The 19,614-nt window shown below is 44.0% G+C and overlaps 1 protein-coding gene across 4 annotated transcripts in view; it reads right to left on the minus strand.

The window, feature by feature from the left end:
• Window positions 1-464: 464 nt before the first annotated feature.
• Window positions 465-19,614, minus strand: part of gli3 (GLI family zinc finger 3) — a 92,187-nt gene continuing 73,037 nt past the window's right edge. For 3 of the 4 annotated variants that reach the window (XM_028969774.1, XM_028969773.1, XM_028969775.1), the window contains 8 exons: window positions 17,280-17,496; window positions 15,292-15,405; window positions 13,622-13,762; window positions 7,933-8,082; window positions 7,584-7,748; window positions 7,170-7,463; window positions 5,657-6,041; window positions 465-4,692 (listed from right to left, as the gene is read on the minus strand). In XM_028969774.1, the coding sequence (XP_028825607.1) occupies window positions 2,327-4,692; window positions 5,657-6,041; window positions 7,170-7,463; window positions 7,584-7,748; window positions 7,933-8,082; window positions 13,622-13,762; window positions 15,292-15,405; window positions 17,280-17,496 (3,832 nt within the window). In that variant the 3' untranslated portion in view covers window positions 465-2,326. The remainder of the gene's footprint in view (window positions 4,693-5,656; window positions 6,042-7,169; window positions 7,464-7,583; window positions 7,749-7,932; window positions 8,083-13,621; window positions 13,763-15,291; window positions 15,406-17,279; window positions 17,497-19,614) is intronic. The other variant, XR_003748857.1, reaches the window with a different exon arrangement.

Consider the following 19,614-nt stretch of genomic DNA (forward strand, 5'->3'; position numbering starts at 1 on the left):
GTTCAGTGCTGTGTATCACTTCACTTTCTCTTATAGTAGTCTTTACAGATTAATGAAAGCATATGTGACCGGGATATCCCACCGTGACGTATACACAACGATGGTGGTTTTAATTGGTGAGTGTGCATAAATAAGTAACAATATGAGCATTGCATTTTATTCCTTTGCAGGACGACTCCAGCCTAGGCCAGTTTAGGAGGATTATGTCGCCCCCTTGTGGTCAGTAGTTTATAAGACCAAAGTTTGAAGTGTAAAAGCTGCAGCTCTCAGAGTTTATTAACAGTCACATCATTTCATTGACGAATACAGCAATAAATGCATTAAATGCTGCACCGTTGCGAATCCCCATAACTGTTAAGGATCCACTTACGCAAAAGGGCAGGGTTAACCCACAACACCGTGCTGTGCTGTTATCCCCCATAATAAAGGCATGCATGTTCAGACAATAAGCACCAAGACATATATAATTTCCTTTTTTTTTTTTTATTAAAACCATACAAACATTTGTGGTCAGATACAAAAGAGGCCCCGTTGGCATTCTGGATGTGCCAAGCACTGTCCGCTTCATACTGTAACCTGGGCCCCTGGATCCCTGCTTTAAACATCTTTTCTTTTGTTTGGCCCCTGGCACCTCCTCAAGCCTAAACCTACAGAATGGATATATATTTACAAGTATAAAAATCAATAAACAAAAGGCAAGAACTGAATAACTTTACCAACATTATTTAACATACTTTACATATTTAATAAAGTTTGTATTATTTGTCCCTTACTCAGACACTTTCTCAATTTTTATTTCAACTATTGGCTCACTCAACATGTAACATTTATATTTATCATAGTAACTGTGGAAGATTGGCAGTGATTTGTATTTAAATGATCAGGCAGTGTTAAGGCACATACCTCAAGCCCACCAGCCCCCATTCCATGCCTGAGGGAATGGGTCGTTCAGCACACATCTCTAAGGAAAAAATGCTCAATAACAACGTAAAGTCGAACGTATGGAAACTAAACAAAGCAAACGGTACCTACAGTAATACGCTACACAGTGGTGCTGAGGATTCTGCAAAAGCAGGCTGAACCTGTACACTAATATTAATACTGTTAACAATGCCACAGAGTCTTGGGCCAATCATCACAGCATATGTAATGAGTTTGTATTTTTGTAAAAGACCAAGGATTCTGGGAATTTTAATTAAAAATAAAATAGAAATAAAATAGAAAAGGCTTCCCCTTTTTAGAATTTGTTCACACAATTGGTACCTAGTTGTAAATGTTGTTCATTCAAGTTATTTATGCTAAAGTCTATAAACATTAATATTTTTAAAGCCACATTGAAATTCTTTTTAGTGACATAGTGCTGTATAGTGCCAGTAGCACTAGTATTTAAAACACTAATATGCATCATATTTTATACAATGTAATAAAGAAAGACATGTCATATACATGTGGGTGTAGTAAATGAAAACCGACTGAAGGGCTTCTCAGTGGACTGTCAAAGTTGCCCTTTTTCTTCTTGGAATCAATATTACACCGGAATACTCACAAACACAAAGCTGAAGACTGTTGTAAACCACTAAAACACTACAATTTACACTTTAGCAAACATAAAATACTTCCGGGAAAACAACATTGTAAAAAAGTGTGTGTGTGTGTGTGTGTGTGTGTGTGTGTGTGTGTGTGTGTGTGTGTGTGTGTGTGTGTGTGTGTGTATATATATATATATATATATATATATATATATATATATACAAACACACACACACCATATCCTGTCCGTTGTGATGTAAGACCCTGTGTGAGCTGTTTCATACATCGGGATTAGGAGTGGTTGCACCATCTGTACAGTAGATGGTTCACCCAAGGTACATTGGCACATAAACTAGTCTATCCACTATAAAATACAGTGTATACGTTTGATTGTAAAAAAAAAAAAACCAAGAACATGCAATTATACCAACAGTGTACAGCAAATGGAACCGAAATAAGACAAATACAAAAAAGGGCCAACGTCACACTGAATACTGTTTAGAAATGATGGGGAAATGACAGATTTCTCCACCACCATCATAAAGAAATTTATTTATTAAGGGCTTCAAAAAAAGCCTTCATTCCAGAAATGGAATATATATTTTCATATTCTTATATATATGTTTGACATATCCCTTTTTCTAGGGGGACAAAAGTTACAAAATAAATCTGCTTCAACAACTTTTTTTTAAACATGAACATTTTCTTGTTAACAAATTTTTTTATAGTTCATTTTTTACATTTCCATCTCTCTTCCTATTTTCCCCCCGTTTTATTCAGATCGGTAAGGAGGAAGCTACTGCATTATCGCCAAAAATTTGCTCTCTTCGGCAAGAGTGGTGAGAAGAGAACTCATGTCACCAATGGCCATGTTACTGACCCCAGGTGGCACACTGGCAAAAGGGGCTGGGCCTCGAGACATAGTCACATGGGATGATGTCCGTGACAGACCCTGGAAGATGCTGGGACTCACAACATCTGAGACCAGACTGCTTTGGTCATACCCATCCTCAAGGATGGAGCAGAAGTCCAGACTGACATTATCCAGAATGCCTCTGGTTGGGCTTTCATCTACTGTACTTGTCACCTGGTCAGTGCCAGGAGAGAGGAGGTCTGGCTGGGGAGCATCAGACTGAGCTGCCGTTAAACATTGTTCTTCTGAGGAGTGGAAGGTTGATGAATTGGCCACAGATTGGCTGGAGCATGAACCAGGATACCTTAAGAATCCTATTTGCTGCTGTACCGAAGAACAGGAGCTCGCCTGGGGATGATCCTGAGATTCAATTTTCAGTCCAGAAATGTGATTGGCCAAGGAGCAGTTGGCTGGGTTAACATTCCTCAAAATGCAGGGGTTGTTGTGTCTATCGTTAATTTCACACCGCTGAGGTCTGACAGAGCATTTGAGGCTACTGTTGTTGAGCTGACCATTTCTGGGGTCACGTAAAAGGGGAGGAAGCAGTGATGTTTGGGAGAGATGGTTTTCTGAAGATGCTTGAGGAATCAAGTTGTTACTAACCCTCTGAGTGTTGGAATTATTTTGAAGGGAGTGACTTGGCAATGCTGGAGAGCTCTGTTGTCCACAGGGCTGTCTGAACGGCCCAAGTGAGATCTGGGAGAAGTCTGGTGGACCCGGCCTCTGCATTGCTTGACTGGGTCTTTTTGGACCAAGGCAAGAATTGCTTAATGCCTCTAACTTCACATTACCATTCACTTTGCAGGACAGAAGTTGTGGGACCCTGGACCCAGATGGTCTACGTGAAGTGCCTGATCCATTCTCTGTATACGGATATGCATTGCCCTGGTTCACTGAGTGCTGGAAACCTTGTTGGTTTAGGTGTTCTACTGGAAGATGCTGTTGCTGCTGTACAACCATGTTGGCAAACCTGCCAAATGGGCCCCTGTTGACAACTGTACTTTCTGACCACTTTCCACAATGTGGTGATGCCTGCTGCTGACTTGAGGGTGACATATCGATGCTTCCTGAACTAACCTCATTCCACTGGATGGGCTTGTCTTCATCAACCATTTTGTCCCTTTCAGTGGTTCCCTGGTGGGGGCTGTTAAAGATCTGACCTAATGATGTGGCCTGAAGATGGTCCAAGTCACTTCCATTATTGGTATGAAGGTTTTGTAGACCATAAATGGGCTCCTGTTCCTGGGAGTGAAGGTACTGTACCAAGTCATCTGGCAGCATGTCTTCATCACCCAGCAGTAAACCTTTATCCTCCTCCATGGCCAGGGCCTCCAGTGCTGAATGCTCAATAATACTGGGATGGCAAGGGGAGTGCTGCAAGTTACCCTCTGAATGTGTGTGGTTCTGCAGACCAAGGTGTCTACTTTCTGCTCCAGCAAGAGCATGGTTAATCAATAGAGGAGGTAACTGGAAGATGTTATTCAAACTGCTGTATCTCTGGGGGCGATTTGGTGTCTCCTGCAGGGTCTGTACAGGATCACTAGCTCTGCGGGTGTTGTTACCTGGTCCTTCCCCAGGGTACAGGCCCCTACATCTGGATCCTGCAAGGTTCCCATACACATTGGCAGTGCCATCACTGCACCGACGAGGCCTGACTAGTGGGGGTAGTGAGAAGCTGTTGCCATCCTGAGCTTCACCCATCATGTCTATGTGGGACTCCATGTTGGGCAGTGGTGTTGGGGGAGGGCCACCAGTTGCAGCTGCATACTTGGCCTTCAAGTGGTAGTGTTGTGCTGGAGTGAGATTCAGCAGACCTCCACAGGATCTCCCTCCTCCTGTTTCTCCACTACCTCCCACCCTGACTGTTCCTCCTCCAACACCCCATCTACCTGGCAATGCTCCACCCAAACCTCCTGGTCCTCCACACTGGCTGGCTTCACTGGAGCGGCGAGATGCATCAGTGGAGATGGGGTCATAGGAGTCTGTGGCACTGAGGTTGTGGAGCCTCCGGTGGTGGCTGCTCTCAGCCTGGGAAGTTTGGCTGGAACGCCGGGAGGAGAAGCACGGGGAGATGCCAGATGAACGGCGACTGCTGCTCAGGTAAGCAGAGCTAGCTGTGCTGCCACTGCTATCCCGGCGGTCACGCAACAAGCTGAGCACTGTCAGGTCTGAGCCACAGGAATCCTGATGGCCTGGAGAAGGCTGGGGTAGGTGCACCCCCCCACTGTTCCTCCTACCAAGGCATGAGCCTGAGGGCCAAAAAACAGCTATGTTAGACAGAGGAAATCCATTACACAAGAATAGGGTTCAGTCTCTAGCTTTTCAAAATATTTATTCTTTAGGGGTGAATAGGGGTGCTGAAATGCATCGCGATGTAGATGTGGACGAGTCTGCATAGATGCAGCGCTGAAGAAAAAGTAGTGCTGGTAGTGACTGTGGCTGCCTGAGTACAGTCTTGGGGTGTTGAAATTAATCGTATAATCGATGCACTGCGATGCAGACATGGAAGATTATATCATTGAAGAAGATTATATCATCATGACGTTGCTTGGTGATTTTCTGCCGCGGTATAAAAATTCTCATTAAAAAGTAGTGCCGGTAGTCACCACTCCGGGTAGGAATTTCATGCTGTGTGGTGCGGTCGTTTGTTGCATGCCGTATTTTCGTGCGAGCGTTCTTTCTGCCACTACGAAACACAAACACGAAGTGTGAATGGAGAAAAGGCCGATCTTTCTCTGAGTGTCCAGAGATCTACAACACGACATTATCATTTTACCGGGAGTTTAGAAAAATGGCCGTAGCTTTTCTCCAATGAGCAGAAAACCGGTCTGTGTTCAGTCCATGTGGAATCGAACACAGACATTTTTTTGCTCATTGTAGCAATTCATAGCATCCACAGAGACCGTAATTGTTGTATATGAAAACATAATGTGGGTATATAGTAAATTTATGGTATGGATTTGGATGCATCGACATTTAGACAATCGTAATCAAATCGTATAGGTTCACGCTTCTAGTACTGACGCCACGATTGCCAGAAAAACACCTGGTCTTCAGTCTCATTTCACTGATGTATATAAAAACATAATGTGAAGTAATGTAGACAATTGAATGGGATTCATTGATAATCGTAATCAGATTGAATCGTGAGAGAAGTGAAGGTTCACACCTCTAGTATCTGAGCACTTCAGAAGACCCACAGATGATTCTTACCCTTTCCCATAATGGTGGGCAGAGCCTGGCCTTTGGACGGAGGAGTAGGGGACAGGTGGCCCAGCCTAGGCAGGGTTCCATTCACCTGCTTCAGCCGCTCCATTTTCACATGTTCCATCCATCGAAATGGCCTGGCTACACTGCGCCGTGCCTGCAGCGCCAGCGTTGCTGTGGACACTGTAGAGTCCATGATGGGGACCTCATTTTCCCTTTCTTCTCCCTCCTCATTCTCATCATCATCATCATCATCATCCTCTCCCCCCTCCCCCTCTCCCACTGGCCATGGGGCACTCAAAGTAAGCTGGACTCCACTGTCGGAATGGGTGGAGCTGGAGAGCTGCCCACCGCTGCATGCAGACTGACCGCCAGGGCTTGGCTGAGACGTCTGAAGAGATGGCATGCAGAGAGGATGACAAGAGGGCAGATCAGAAAAATAAGTAATTAAATATTACAAACAGCCTGTACTATACATGTTTCATCACACTGTCATTTATCATGGGCAGCATGGGCAGCATGTTTAATTGGATGGTGGACATGAATCGTAAATGAATGTGAAACAGTACAACAAAACACAACATATAATTAAGACAGCACAAAATGTTCTCATGATCAGATATTTGCCTAAACAGCATTTGCATATTCACGGAAACAGTCTATGAAGGTAGAGCATTCCTCTAAGGTCAGCGACTGGAATGCAAATGCATATGTGCACCTAGAATCTGAGTAGTGTAAGGAATACTTTATAATACAGATCCTGGTCCACTTTCAAGTGTTTGTTTTCTGATTTGAACTACCTATTGAAACAGCAAATGGGCATTCCAATCCATAGCAAGAAACAAAGAACTTGTACAATTTATATAAAAGAGGAATGTGCTGCACTGAACGAATAAGGAAGTTGTTGAGGCTTGCTGGTGCCTTATTGAGTAGTTGGTTCTGATGCAATTTCACTCTCTCCTGTGTTTTTACTGCACGTTACCAGAAAAACACCAAGAGACAGTGTCTCTTCTGGGCAGACCACAGATATGAACATCAGGAGGAGGGTCCAACAGAGCCTCTTTTTTAGCATTGAATGGACATAAACACACATGGAAAACTGGGGAAAAACTGGCAGGCAAGGGATGGTATGAAAAAGAGAAAGCTAAATAATGACATCTTAATGTAGTGAAAAGTTAATGCAATCCCACGCTCACCTGATTACCCACTGTCCTTAGAAAGGGGGAAGAAGTAATGCCAGATGCATTAGACAGAAGAGACAGTAAGTTATTACACTGGCAAGGGAGAGTAAGATCAAAGCAGACTTGCCCACAGCTCATGTCACAGATATAGAAAGAGGTTGAGGTGGCACAGATCACTTGGCAGACAGGATTCTCTAAAATGAGGTTCAAAGGGTTTCCCTACTACAGCAGTAGTAAGGAAGGTAAGTACTAAGTACTACAGCAGTGCTACTATATTTTTTGCTAAGAGGCAAAGTGTGTGACCAGCTTTGTTCCCTCTGTCCCAAAGAGGGACTTACCATTGGCTTCTCTGTCTTGATGGACTTGACCTGTAGACATTCGTCTTGTTTCGAGGTAGCATGGTTGTACTCCCTTTGGTCTCCGAACCCACCAAGAGGAAGATGCCCTGGTGACCTGCCCTGGGTGTTACCCCCAGGGTCCCGTGGCTGTGGAGGGGGTCGTGGGTAGGCATCGCCTCGTTGCTTCTTAGTGACATGAGCCTCAGGGCCATGTACAGTCTTAACGTGCTTCCTCAGCGAGCTGGGGTCTGTGTAGCGCTTAGTGCAGCCAGGAATCTTGCAAACATATGGTTTCTGTGTGGGACATTGAGAAGGCCAGACAATGTAAATGTATGTTACACTGGGTGAAGATTGTGATGCTGTGTTTTTATTTGTATGATATTGTGTGTTCTTGCATTATGGTTGTAAATTTACCTCATTGGAGTGTGTGCGGTTCTGGTGTTTGGCACGATCCGAGGCATTAGAGAAGGCTTTATTACAGCCCTCATGCTCACACACATACGGCTTCTCTCCTGTATGAGAGCGCAGGTGAGTTTTCAGGTTCTCCAGACGAGAGTATGCTTTAGCGCAGCCCTCAAACTGTAGGGAAGAGACACACAAACACATATGCATTGTGCAAGGGTTACAAAATTATATCTGTTCAGATTTCTATTATGAGCAATAAGCAATTAAAATGTTTATTAAACTCCAAACAGCAAGATATACATATTGGGCCACATTTATACAGGGTGCATGAGTGCATGCTGGCTGGTATGTTTCTTACGGTGCACTTGTGAGGCTTCTCTCCAGTGTGACGCCGCATGTGAACCACCAGCATGTACTGGGCCTTGAAGGGCTTCTGTTCCCGGGAGCACTCCGCCCAGCGGCACACAAACTCCTTCTTCTCCCCGTGGATATGGTCATTGTTGATGTGCTACAAAAATATAACATGGCACATAATTCAGTACAGACAAAAAACATTATACAATTCAATCTATAAAACCTTCATCTGCAATGTACAACGTATGTTAATATGTTAACATACGTTGCATTTAATGCATTATACAGTAATTATGCAATTTTTCAGTTTGCACAATCAAATAGAAGATATGCCAAACAATGTTTATAATAACATAAACTACTTAATTTCCCAGTTATATCTTAAAACATTGAATTTATGTAATGACATGTGAGAACCACAAGGGGGCCAAATAGTTCACAATTAACATTTTAGAAAATTGGTTTACGGGGTTATAGTCAGTGGGAAAAAAAGTTCAAATTTCACTCATTTTAATCATTATTTAGTCTTACTGTGCCACACTAATGAATCATTCTAGAATGGAAATCTCACAAGATTCATGAACAATATTCATTTTGAGTGTGCAAGAATGTTTTGAAATCTGGTTTAATGTAGAATATCATTATTCTTGTGCAAACAAATCTTACTGAATTGCAATTTTACTTTTAGAAATAAAGTGAGTTTTGAGACTCCATTGACTCGGAACTTCAAATAAAACCTTGTCACTTCCCATCAAACTGGTCTCTACCCTGCCATGACAAGTGCTGACAGTTGTGCTGCCGTGGCAACTTCTAATCTGAGGCTTAAAGGAAAGTGTAGGGAAAAAATCAAAAGTTCACATTAGAGCTTTTACTCCAGCATTACCTCTCTTGACTGACTCTTTAACCCACGTGCCCTTTTCACTTCGTATTTACTTGGTCTGCCTCACGTTTGCACACAGACAAACTAGAGCTTGTGGGACGCAGTCAACATCTGGCCGCCTTATAAAGGCAGCAGTGTACTGCGCTCAGCCCTGGAGTCTTTTTACGAAACGCATGCAGCTCAGAGGAGGCAGACACAATATCCTGACCAAAGGGAACTCATAATATTACATTCTTCAGCAGGAGGAGACCTCTGCCTGAAGGGAGGTATAGAGAAAGACAAAAAAAAAAGGAATAGATGCAGAGAACTTTTGTGTATGTATGAAATAGCGGAATGAGGAAAGAATGAGTGGAGAGGGAAGTAAAGAGAATGAACGTGGGCTTAAAAACGGAGGAGAGAGGAAAAGCCTTGACTTGCATCACACATAGGCAAGAGGGGGTCGCGAAGACAGGCGTAAAAGAAATAAATAAGTGAGAGAGGTGCAGTGGAGACACAGGAGGCACCTCATCCAACATTCCTCTTCATGGCACAAAAAGACGAGCTGCCACTGTCTCTCCATCACCCTTCCACTCAACTTTCACAACTCGCTGTCCTGCCCCAAAGCCGCACTGTTGCTCCGAACATGTGACAGACACAACAGTCAAACTCTGGCCACTGACAAAGGGCAACCTGACCCACTTCGAGAAGTTGGACCTAAGACGACCCTCAAAAGTTGAACTCTCACTGGACGGAGGCATGACCTCTGGTGCAAATCTGCCACACCCTGCGGTGGCCTTCTGTGCCCCGTCTGACGCGCTCACAGAGCCTTTTGTTCTTTTGTCAGGGGGAGGAGGATTTTCACACACAGCTCTAGTATAGACTCAATAGTTTTCTAATGAACTCAGCGAGTTTACAGCGAGCAGAGCCAGTGAGGTCCTGAAAACACAACTGTACACTGCAGTGCCCATCGTACCTTTTAATAAGGGCTTCTCAGGCTGCTGCACCAGGAAATGTACAGAAAAGAGCCATGTTTCAGCTCCCTGTCCTCAACCTGCACACTCATTTACATTTACATTTACATTTACAGCATTTATCAGACGCCCTTATCCAGAGCGACTTACAATCACTAGTTACAGGGACAGTCCCCCCCGGAGCAACTCAGGGTTAAGCATCTTGCCCAGGGACAGAATGGAAGTAAGTGGGTTCATAGGCGAGTGTGTTACCCACTAGGTTACTGCCACCCATACACTCCTTTACTGTATTGAAATCTGTGTTTTATTGAATAATATAAAAAGCCTGTTATGTTGAAAATTTTTATTTGAATCTTTTGCCACAGATGTATGTAGTTGCCTGTTGTTTATGAACTCACTTGCTTCTCACATGTTCCTTGTTAGTTCCTACTTTGTTCCCACTTTTAGTGTAGTCTCTTACAAAGTGCCACCTTTATGTCTGTATTCTATTTCTCCTCATTTAAATGAAATCCTCAGGTGATGCATTTTTGTTGTGAGTAAGTACCACAGAGAAATCCAAGGCTCTAGAGTTCTCTACCAGGTTCTCCAGTGTATTCCAAGGTTGACACCCATGGTTAATAACACAGGGATTTCGGGTCAAACTCTATAATCTTTGCATCACAAGCAGCCCCAGAGGCAGCCTTTAAAACAAAAATACGCAAAAGCCAGAAGAGTGTCTTTTTAAGAAAAAAATTTCAAAGGTCCCAAAGACGGACGCCTCTGGCCCATCGTGCTTTAGAACAACTCCCTCCCCTTGGAAAAGGGGATTCCTTCTGGCACGTTATCCGTCTGCGATGCCCTGTGTTCGATATCTGCGAATGAGCGAGGGAGAAAGCAAGAGCACCAGGACTCCACCGCTCACGTCCTACAAATGAGTCCAGCGGTGATGGATCTGCGGCCAGACCCCCTCTGCTCAGACGGGGGACGGGAAAAGGAGGGATGGGGCAGGGACACAGTGGCCTAATGGCGCGGCTTAATGGAAATTTTTAACTGAATCAATAATGTCCATGCTGAGGGACGGGGAAATGGACAAACAGCTACTGATAGTGGTGAGCTGAAGAGCCACCATTCATCCTAACCTGCAGCTAATCACATAACAAGTGTACTAACACACAGAGATGGATTAACACACACACACACACACACAGGCTCAGATAAAGGCTCAGATTTGTCTCTACGTAAAACTCAAGCAAACACGAATAAAAGCAAATATTTTAGAATTTTAAGATTCCTATGTTAAGACTAAATTAAGGACACTGGTAGTCTCTCTCACACATGGGTACCGTTCATTACCTCGTCATTTTCCACTCTCCTTACCCACTTTTAAATCCATCTACATTGTCTCCTTATCTCGCTGTTTCTGGGACGCAGCCCCGGCCCATTAAAATGCAGGCGTGCATGAAAAGAGAGCCTGTTTACAAGGCAATTTCACCAAGCTGGGGACCCACAACACAGTTTGACTTGATCAAACGCACGCTAATAAATCATATGCTCTTTTGTGATGTCAATTGCTGAAGAGCTTTGTGTAAAGAAAGAAAAAGGGGGGAAAAAGGGAGGTGAGGGAGCAAGATAAAGAACGAGAGCGAGAGAAAGCAAAGGGAGTAAGTGTGGGTAAGAAGGAAAGAAAAAGAAAGAGAGCGAGTGCAAGAAAGCAAGAGGGAGGAGGCGGGTGGCTGAAATTGGCATGTGTAATTCAGTTCGGGCTTTTCATCTCGGCGTAAGATACTCCTGACAGATAAGGCGACTAATCCGCTGCCTGATCAAAAAAAAAATCTGCATTTTACCAATTAAAGTGGTCCTGCCAGCAGTTGGAGAGGGGGCCTTTCCCCCCCTCCACCTGTGTTTATCTCCCCATAACACAAGCATTCAACACTTTCAACAACGACCACCCGAAATCCGCCCCACACCATCTCCTACCACCGACATGGACGCGAACTTCACCAAAGAACCCTTCTGACCTGTGAAACTCTAACCCAGCTACAGAGGCAGCCCAATTTAATACGTTTATTAGGTAAATGTTTTGCTGGCTACAAAATGATGGAAATAGCGCTGAGAAATTGTGACATTCATTTTGCAATAAATTTCTAAATTCAAACTATTTGACCATAGTTCATTTTAAAATAAAAAAGCCTCAATTTAAAATAAAAGGTTTCATGCATTTGAACCACCAAAGATAGATGGTAGAAGAAGAAAATTTTTAACAAAAATGACTTTTTGATGAACAGATGGAAAAATAGACAGTTGAGGGTAAAATAATTGCAACGGAGTGTGTTAAATAAAATAAATGGAGGGGAGAGTGAGAGCTGACACCAGCCTGCCTTCAGCTGACTGCACAAGGCAGATAAGTGCGCTAAATTGTGCTGATGTGATGTTTATCTTATCGCGGGCACCGAGAGCGCTTATGCACACTCGATAAAGACGCGGCGCCGAGCGTCATGGTGCGAGCACGTTCACGCCGCAAATCAGCATCAGGATCGTGCCGGGGATGCTTTTCAACAAGGTGGAGATGCAGTAAGTACTGTGTATGTGTGTGTGTGTGTGCTTTAAATGTAAAATTAGGGCATCTTAAAAACAGAAAAAGAGCAGGCTCAGATGTTTAATCACCATATTTGTGTAACACTGTTAAAACTGTTTAAATTTGGAGCGTGTCAAAGAGCTATCATAAGAACAACACCTGCAGCTGAGAATGTGCGTGTGTGCGATCGTGTTTGTGATCACTGGGGTCAACGCAGGGAATTTAAAAGCTCGTATTATGGGACGGAGTTTTTACCCCGTCTTTCCCAGCCATTTGAGAAGACGGGCTTGATTCAAGGGGGGGGGAGGGGTCGTCCCATTGTTTTGATATACGGAATTTCCCCCAACCCCTCCCGCCTCACACCCTCCCCCCCAGCAGCCCCCAGTGTTTGAGAAGAGCCACTGTGGTCCAAATACTGTACTTATCCCATTACTGAGGGGGGAGAGATAAGAGCCCCCCGCCCCAACTCCACTGATTTAGAGGAGCGGGACTCTGTAGGCAAGTGGTTTTATTAGCATGTCCCCAGTATCAGCACGAGCATAGAAACCAGAAAAAATAAAGCACAATTACCGTAAAGAAGAAACAAAATCCAGTAACAAAAACTAAACAAAACACAGGCCTGCCAGAAGAACAAAAGCAGATTATGACTCTGTGGGCAGCTGATGGCTTTCTTATGCGTTTTGTTTTGTTCCTGTGCTGTCAAAGGAAATGGGTGGGGCCAAAGGTGTTCATCTAGCCAGAGAGAAAACAAGAAAGTGAGAGGAAACAGCGTCTGTGGAGTTCAACACAAACAGGCCTGTCTGCAGAGGGAAAGGCACACAAACACACACACATTTCCACAATTCCTGCTGCCCTCAGAAACAGGGGCAAGAAGTTGTCAAGATCCTGAGGCTTTGAGCAGAGCCCTTCAAACGCAGGAGGCAGCCCATTCCTGGCTGAGGATATCAATTATAGATAGGGGTTAGCGTGGCGGACGCCGATTGCCATGTCAGACTGTGGATAGACAGCCGTGGAGAGCTAGGGATCTTTCTATCTGATGCTGTGCTGATGGGGGTGCTGTGTGTGTGTGTGTGTGTGTGTGTGTATGAAGAGAGGGGTTGATGATAGGTTTTTAAATGGGGACACAGAGGTATATTTTTCAACAGCAGACACCGGCTTTCATGTCGGGGCTCTGGAGAACAGGAGAGGGGCTCTTCTCCGCGCTTCTGGCGGTAAGTAGCTGGGTGAAGCGGGGCCGGATCTGAGACGGGCGGTGACTGTGAGGGCCACTGCGCGTCCCCCAGTGCGATCTTAAAAGTCTTAAACTCACAAGCACCAGCTGCTCCTGGGTGTCGAACTCCCGGCAGCAGCTCTCCCAGTGGCAGTTGGTCTCGTACACCACCTCTGGCTCCTGCTTGCCCTCGTCCCTGTCGCCCTCCTCCTTCACCAGGGTCATCCCTTCTGGTTGCCCCTGAAGAAATGCGCACAATGGTCAGAGTCGGGACTTTTATTTATCAAATGAGCAGCTGACTCGAGGGGGGAAAGGTTAGGAGTGTTGGGAGTCACGTCCAGCTGGTTCTTACCACTGGGGCTCCACGGGGGAACACAGACAGGTGGAGTGTGTGTCGCAAGTGTCATAGTGTCTCTATACACATTAATGCATCTGCAATAGGAGCGAATGCATTACAGTCATTCTGCATACCAGACAACAGATTAAGTTCAGAATAAGTCTAACCTATTTTTGTGCTCTATTTATGTATTTAATAAGGTGGCTGTATAAGTATTATATGCTGATGGGGTGCTGTGTGGGTGTGAGTTTTTGCAACTGTTTCATGTAAACAAAAACAGGAACAATAACACTATCATCTGACAAAGAGATGGGTTCTTTTAAAGAACTTTTGTAAGGTACAAACTGACACATCTTGTTTGCTAAGACATGCATAAATAGCAAAATGTAATGAAATGGTGTTTTGAGAGGCTGTAAAAGTAAAAAGATAACCAGGAATGTCTGCAAAAGCAATCACACCCTGTACAACCAGTGACTTCTCTCAAAGTCAAAATTGTTTAAATGGAAACTGGTTTTAGGCTCAAAGTTGTTTTCTCAGGTCCACTGCCACATATGAGCCAGACAGGTCCCAGGCACATTCCACTGCCACAGCAAATGCACTCAAATGGGCCTCACGAGGAGAAACTGAGTGGAAACGTACCATTAGAGAGCCCAAACCACCATACTTAAGCAGATATGCTGCAGGGTCATGGGCTGAGCGCCTGAGGAATCTACACCCCCACCTGTACTGCACTTTGGGGTTCAGGGGAGGGAGGAATGAGATGGGTCATGACTGAAGTGCTCAAGGGTTCAGCTGGATCTCACTATTTATACTGCAGCTCTGAAGGTTTGAGGGAGAAGCAGATGGCTGTCCTCTCTTTGGAGTTATAGGACAGATTTCAGGTAAAATACACATGCATGTTGCTGACATGAGCATGTGCAGCAATAAATCTTGAAATGTGGGTGTCAAAGGGACACTTTGGAGGAAATCAACAATGTCCTAAAGTTCACTGAGGCACTGCTGCAAATATTACCTGCCAGCAGTCCACTAAGAGACAAACCAGGCATGTTCCTATAGCGACAGATGTTCGAGAGGCACAACTGCATGAGCCCACCAGACCAAAGATACCTTCAGTGTGCAAACTCACTAAAACAGATGGCGCTGTTAAGCTGTGTGTGACCCATAGTCTAATTTTGCTTTCCATTTTTTCCATTTCCATCTGATTAGAAGGAAAACAATTCCCTTCAAGAGTCCCTAAGATCAATGGAGTTTATCGCCTGTATGGCAGCAGCAACAACAGGCATCAGAATGAGGCATCATAATGGGGCCTTGCTGCTGCACTTTACTGCATGTGTCTGGCGTTGTGTGGGTGGGGCATCATTTAATAATATTGGGAATTAATGGCAGGTGATATAAATTAGGGAAATATGGGATTTTGCCATTTGGAACTGACCTGCAGACTTCCTGCTCCAGGGCTGGGTGGGTCCTCATCAGGTTTCAGTTTGGAGCGTTTATGGTGCATGGGGTCACCTGTGCTGCTCACTGCAGACTCACTGGTAGGCTTGCTCTGTCAATCACAAAAAGAAACAGAAACATCACATCTACAGAAACAGAACAAAGTAGTATCTTTAGCAAAACCTTTGACATTTTTATTGAAAGTCATGCATAGAACACATGATAAAAATATAGAACACATGACAAAAATAGTAAATAGAATACAATGTGCCTTCTAGCAGCATTTAAAATAAAACATCCCAATACAATATCTACTATACACAATACCCAACAAAATGCGAAATTACTTTCAGACAATAATCCAAGGGATGTCCAAATAATTTTAAATGCACAGTTCATCAGAACTAGGTTCCTGTACCCCCTTTATTTCAAAGAATGAAAATCATAAATCACATAGCTAAAATGGCAATAAAAGTAAAGCATAATTTCTGTATGAAGATGTGGTGAGAGGAGTTGTCAGTGCTTCCTTAACTCATGTCAGGTGGCTTTTTTAAAAATATTGCAGGATCCATGAACTCATATTTCAGATGCATTCAACATCTGCATGTCAAATGATTTCCATTCATAAGGTCAAAAGGCTCGTACTTTATACTGATCCCAACCCAACTGCAGTGCCCTAGCCTCATATTTCTTTGTGCCTCCCATTCTGTCTCTCCCTCTTTCTGCATTTCCCAGCCAATTGGAAGTTCCCAGTTACAGCCAGGAAAAAAATCAACATAAAGAGAGGGAGAGAGAACATTCCTTAGGGAAAAAAGCAGAATTCCTTGGCTGCTGACCATGATTTGACTTGCCAGGCAGAAGTCACAGATCATTCCAGTTATGCTGTGTGTGTTTCCTGAGCAGCTCTAGCTTGACTTTTATTAAGGCTCATCACAAGACAACTACATTTCATGTATCAAGACTTGATCATTTCACAGTATAAATTCCATACAATAAGCAATTGACATCTGGAAACCGTAGCACCTTCAAATGTATAGAGGAACTTGTAACAGTAGATCAACGGTAAGGTACAAAACACTAGGTTCTTAAACATCTCCTCACACCCCATTACTCCACTGATGAGAATAATACAAGTCTGTGTGGACCCTACTTCATGAAGTCAGCACTGCTGAACACAACCCTGGACTTTTTACAGCTGATGTACAGGCCTCCCCTATTTTTCGGAAGAACCATGAGAATGCGTACCATCGTCTTTGGCCGCATCTGTCATGGTGAGCGATGGTCCAGTGTTTCGTCCAGTCACTTTAATTGTTCTTACAGGAACACCTTCCCAGACAAATGTTCTGCGTTGCACTTCTATTAAAGCAGCACCATGCTGTCTATAAAGGGCCGCCAGTTAAAATGGATGATGTGGCAGTTCGGTTAGGATAGAGCACTGTAATGGTTTAGGAAGAGGAATTGGCGTTGTGTCGCCTCATTCACCATCATGTCCACCAGCAGACATGGAAGCCGGGGTGCCACCAAAAAAACTGGCCAGAACATAAACAGGAGGATCGATACAAATGAAAAGGGATAATTCAGGATTGGATACGGACTATTAGCCACCACACGCAGAGGGGACTGATGGTGGATGGTGGGAAAGAGGAATAAAACACTCCCAGAACCATTTTTCAGAGGAAGCGATCCCGTAAATATCTCTTTCCTTCAGTTTCCACCAGTGTGATTTATGGTGTTAGCAGTGGGATTTGGTTGCTAACAAGCAGCCATGATATTTCCTCTGAGGAATTTCTTGAGGAATCCAAACCTGGCAGAAGCAACATAGACAACCGTAATAGTGGAGGGGTGGGTGGCGCTCCCTCATGGGGATGTCCCATGGGACTATTTTGAAGACCTACAGTGAGATTCCCAGCTCTTGTTTATCATGCTGGGAGGCTAAAACCCCTGCGTGATCACAAGCTACAGCAGTCTGAGCTGGCTGTGGGTTACCTGCAAGTCGCTGGAGGCTGTGGAGCGTTCTGTGGATGCCAAACTGGCAGGAGGGATGCCAGGCACCGGGCGTTGGGTGGGAAAGGCTGGTGTGGGGTGAAGGAGGGGTGGACTGTGCCCAAATGTTGATCCCACAATGCCAGGCTGCCGACCAATCAGTTGCTGGTGCATTTGCAGTGCCACAGGGGTTGGTGGGTAGGCAAAACTCAAAGCGGGACTGTGCAGAGGAGGAAAAAACGCTGTTAGGGACACCAATTACAAGCGATAAAACAGACAATTACTAAACAACAGTGCAGGGTGGGATGTCTGGAAAGAGTTCATATAGAGTTCATATAAATGAATTCATTCAAATATATGCAAACAATGTTCAGATTAAATCACTGAATTCTCATTACATGGTTATGGTAAGAAATTCTAGGTAGCCTAACAGCAAAAGAGACAGAAAATGGGATAAACAAATGGATCATTGTTTCTCTCCATGTCCCCAAGGAGCCAGTGATAGCCGGGGAGCTGAGAGAGTCCACAGAGACCCCTGCTTAAGGATATTCATCTTGTTACCATTTAAAAGCACAGCTGTTTGTATGATATATCTCTCCATCACAGAAGCCACGTGGTAAATATTCATCATATAGATCCACGGACACCAGCGTGATCAACCCTTTATCCCACTGAAGCTCATTATTAATACATGACCCCTTAAGGGTCATTAATGCATGTTCATACAGCTGTAAGGGTATATACATTTTTGTCAGCATCCATGTATGGTAATCTGGAGCTTTGTGTTTGCAGGATGTACAGTAAACAGAACCAGGTGCAAGTTTATGAAGTTAAACGGTCACTTGGAATTCATGTAGAAATATACACCATATATACTTTCTCTTACTGCTGGTAATGATTGTTCATGCTACTGGTGAGACAATTTCGGGCCAGCGTGGCCTAGCGTGTAAGGAAATGCAACGTTGAAGGTTGCCGGTTCGAGTCCAAGGTGCCACTGTGCAAAGTACCGACCCCACACACTGCTCCCCGGGCGCCTGTCATGGCTGCCCACTGCTCACCAAAGGTGATGGTTAAAAGCAGAGGACACATTTCGTCGTGTCACCGTGTGCTGTGCTGTGTTTCACAATGACAGAGTCATGGCCAATCAGATGTAACCACTTCCAGCTGCCCAGTTCAAATCATCCTGTAGCCCAGACAGGACCTGTACACTCACTACCATTTCGGAAGTTTGGGATCTTTATACATTTTATTCACTGCAAACGTATTTTTGAAAACTGTGGAGTTGGACAAAAGTAATGGTTAAAGCAAATTATGTTAAAAGAGACAAGGCATGGCATGCATGCATGGCCAGCTTGACAGACAAAAATGTACAAGCAGCGCTGCATTTCTATTTCTAAAAAAGTACATGTTTTGGAATTTGGAACTAGCAGCCAATAATTTTAAGAATATGAATATACAATGTAGGTTAGGTCTTTATTTAAATGAAAATTGAGATTACTTGTTTTAGTTCTTATAACTAATTTTGCCAATTCCAAATGACAGAATATTCATTTTCAAATGTCTACTCTAAACTCTGGCACTCTCCCTGAACTCAGGATCAAATGGAGACCAATGCTCAGTTCATTCCCCTTCCATATGGCTGCCCTACGTGGGTCCATACATCTGCTGATCTTATTATTTACAGAGTGGAAATCAATGGAGTGAGGCACCCATTCTCTGGTCATCTACTCATCTGTTAGCAGCACAAAGAGACCATCTCTGTCCTGTCAGTGGAGGCAGCTGATTGATCAGCTTTCATGCCGAATTGGTAATCAATCGCCCTGGGTGGGGCCGTAGGGCTCTCACACTCAGCAATGCTATATTGTAAGCCAATCATCACCATGGTGACCACTGACTAACTGACACACTGCTGTGAATGGTAGAAGCCCTTGGTAGTGACGCCCAAAAATCTTAAGTGTCTCACAAACACCAATTCTGCCTCTAGGAACCCCTCAGGTCCTCTTGGTTCTGACAGATGAAAATCTAGTGTTGTTGTTTTAAAAAATCTGCCTCTCTCCCAAAATATGGTGTGAAGTTGGTTCTCTTCTGGGATATGGTGCCTGATTTTCCAGACTCTAGCATGCAGGAATTAACAAATAGTAATAATCTGTCAAAGGAATAAATAATCCTCACAAGCCAATAATATAATCTTTTTAACATCCCTTGGAGAATTAAGCCCACTAGACAAAACAAAGCCCATAGATCAGTGAAAACAGAAAAATGTCCAGAGAGGATATGATGTTGAACTCTGCTCTAAGTAAACAATTTAAATTCACTTGGAAAACAGCAAATATGGCCT

The sequence above is a fragment of the Denticeps clupeoides genome, chromosome 2, assembly GCF_900700375.1.
Source record: "Denticeps clupeoides chromosome 2, fDenClu1.1, whole genome shotgun sequence".
Lineage (NCBI taxonomy): Eukaryota > Metazoa > Chordata > Actinopteri > Clupeiformes > Denticipitidae > Denticeps > Denticeps clupeoides.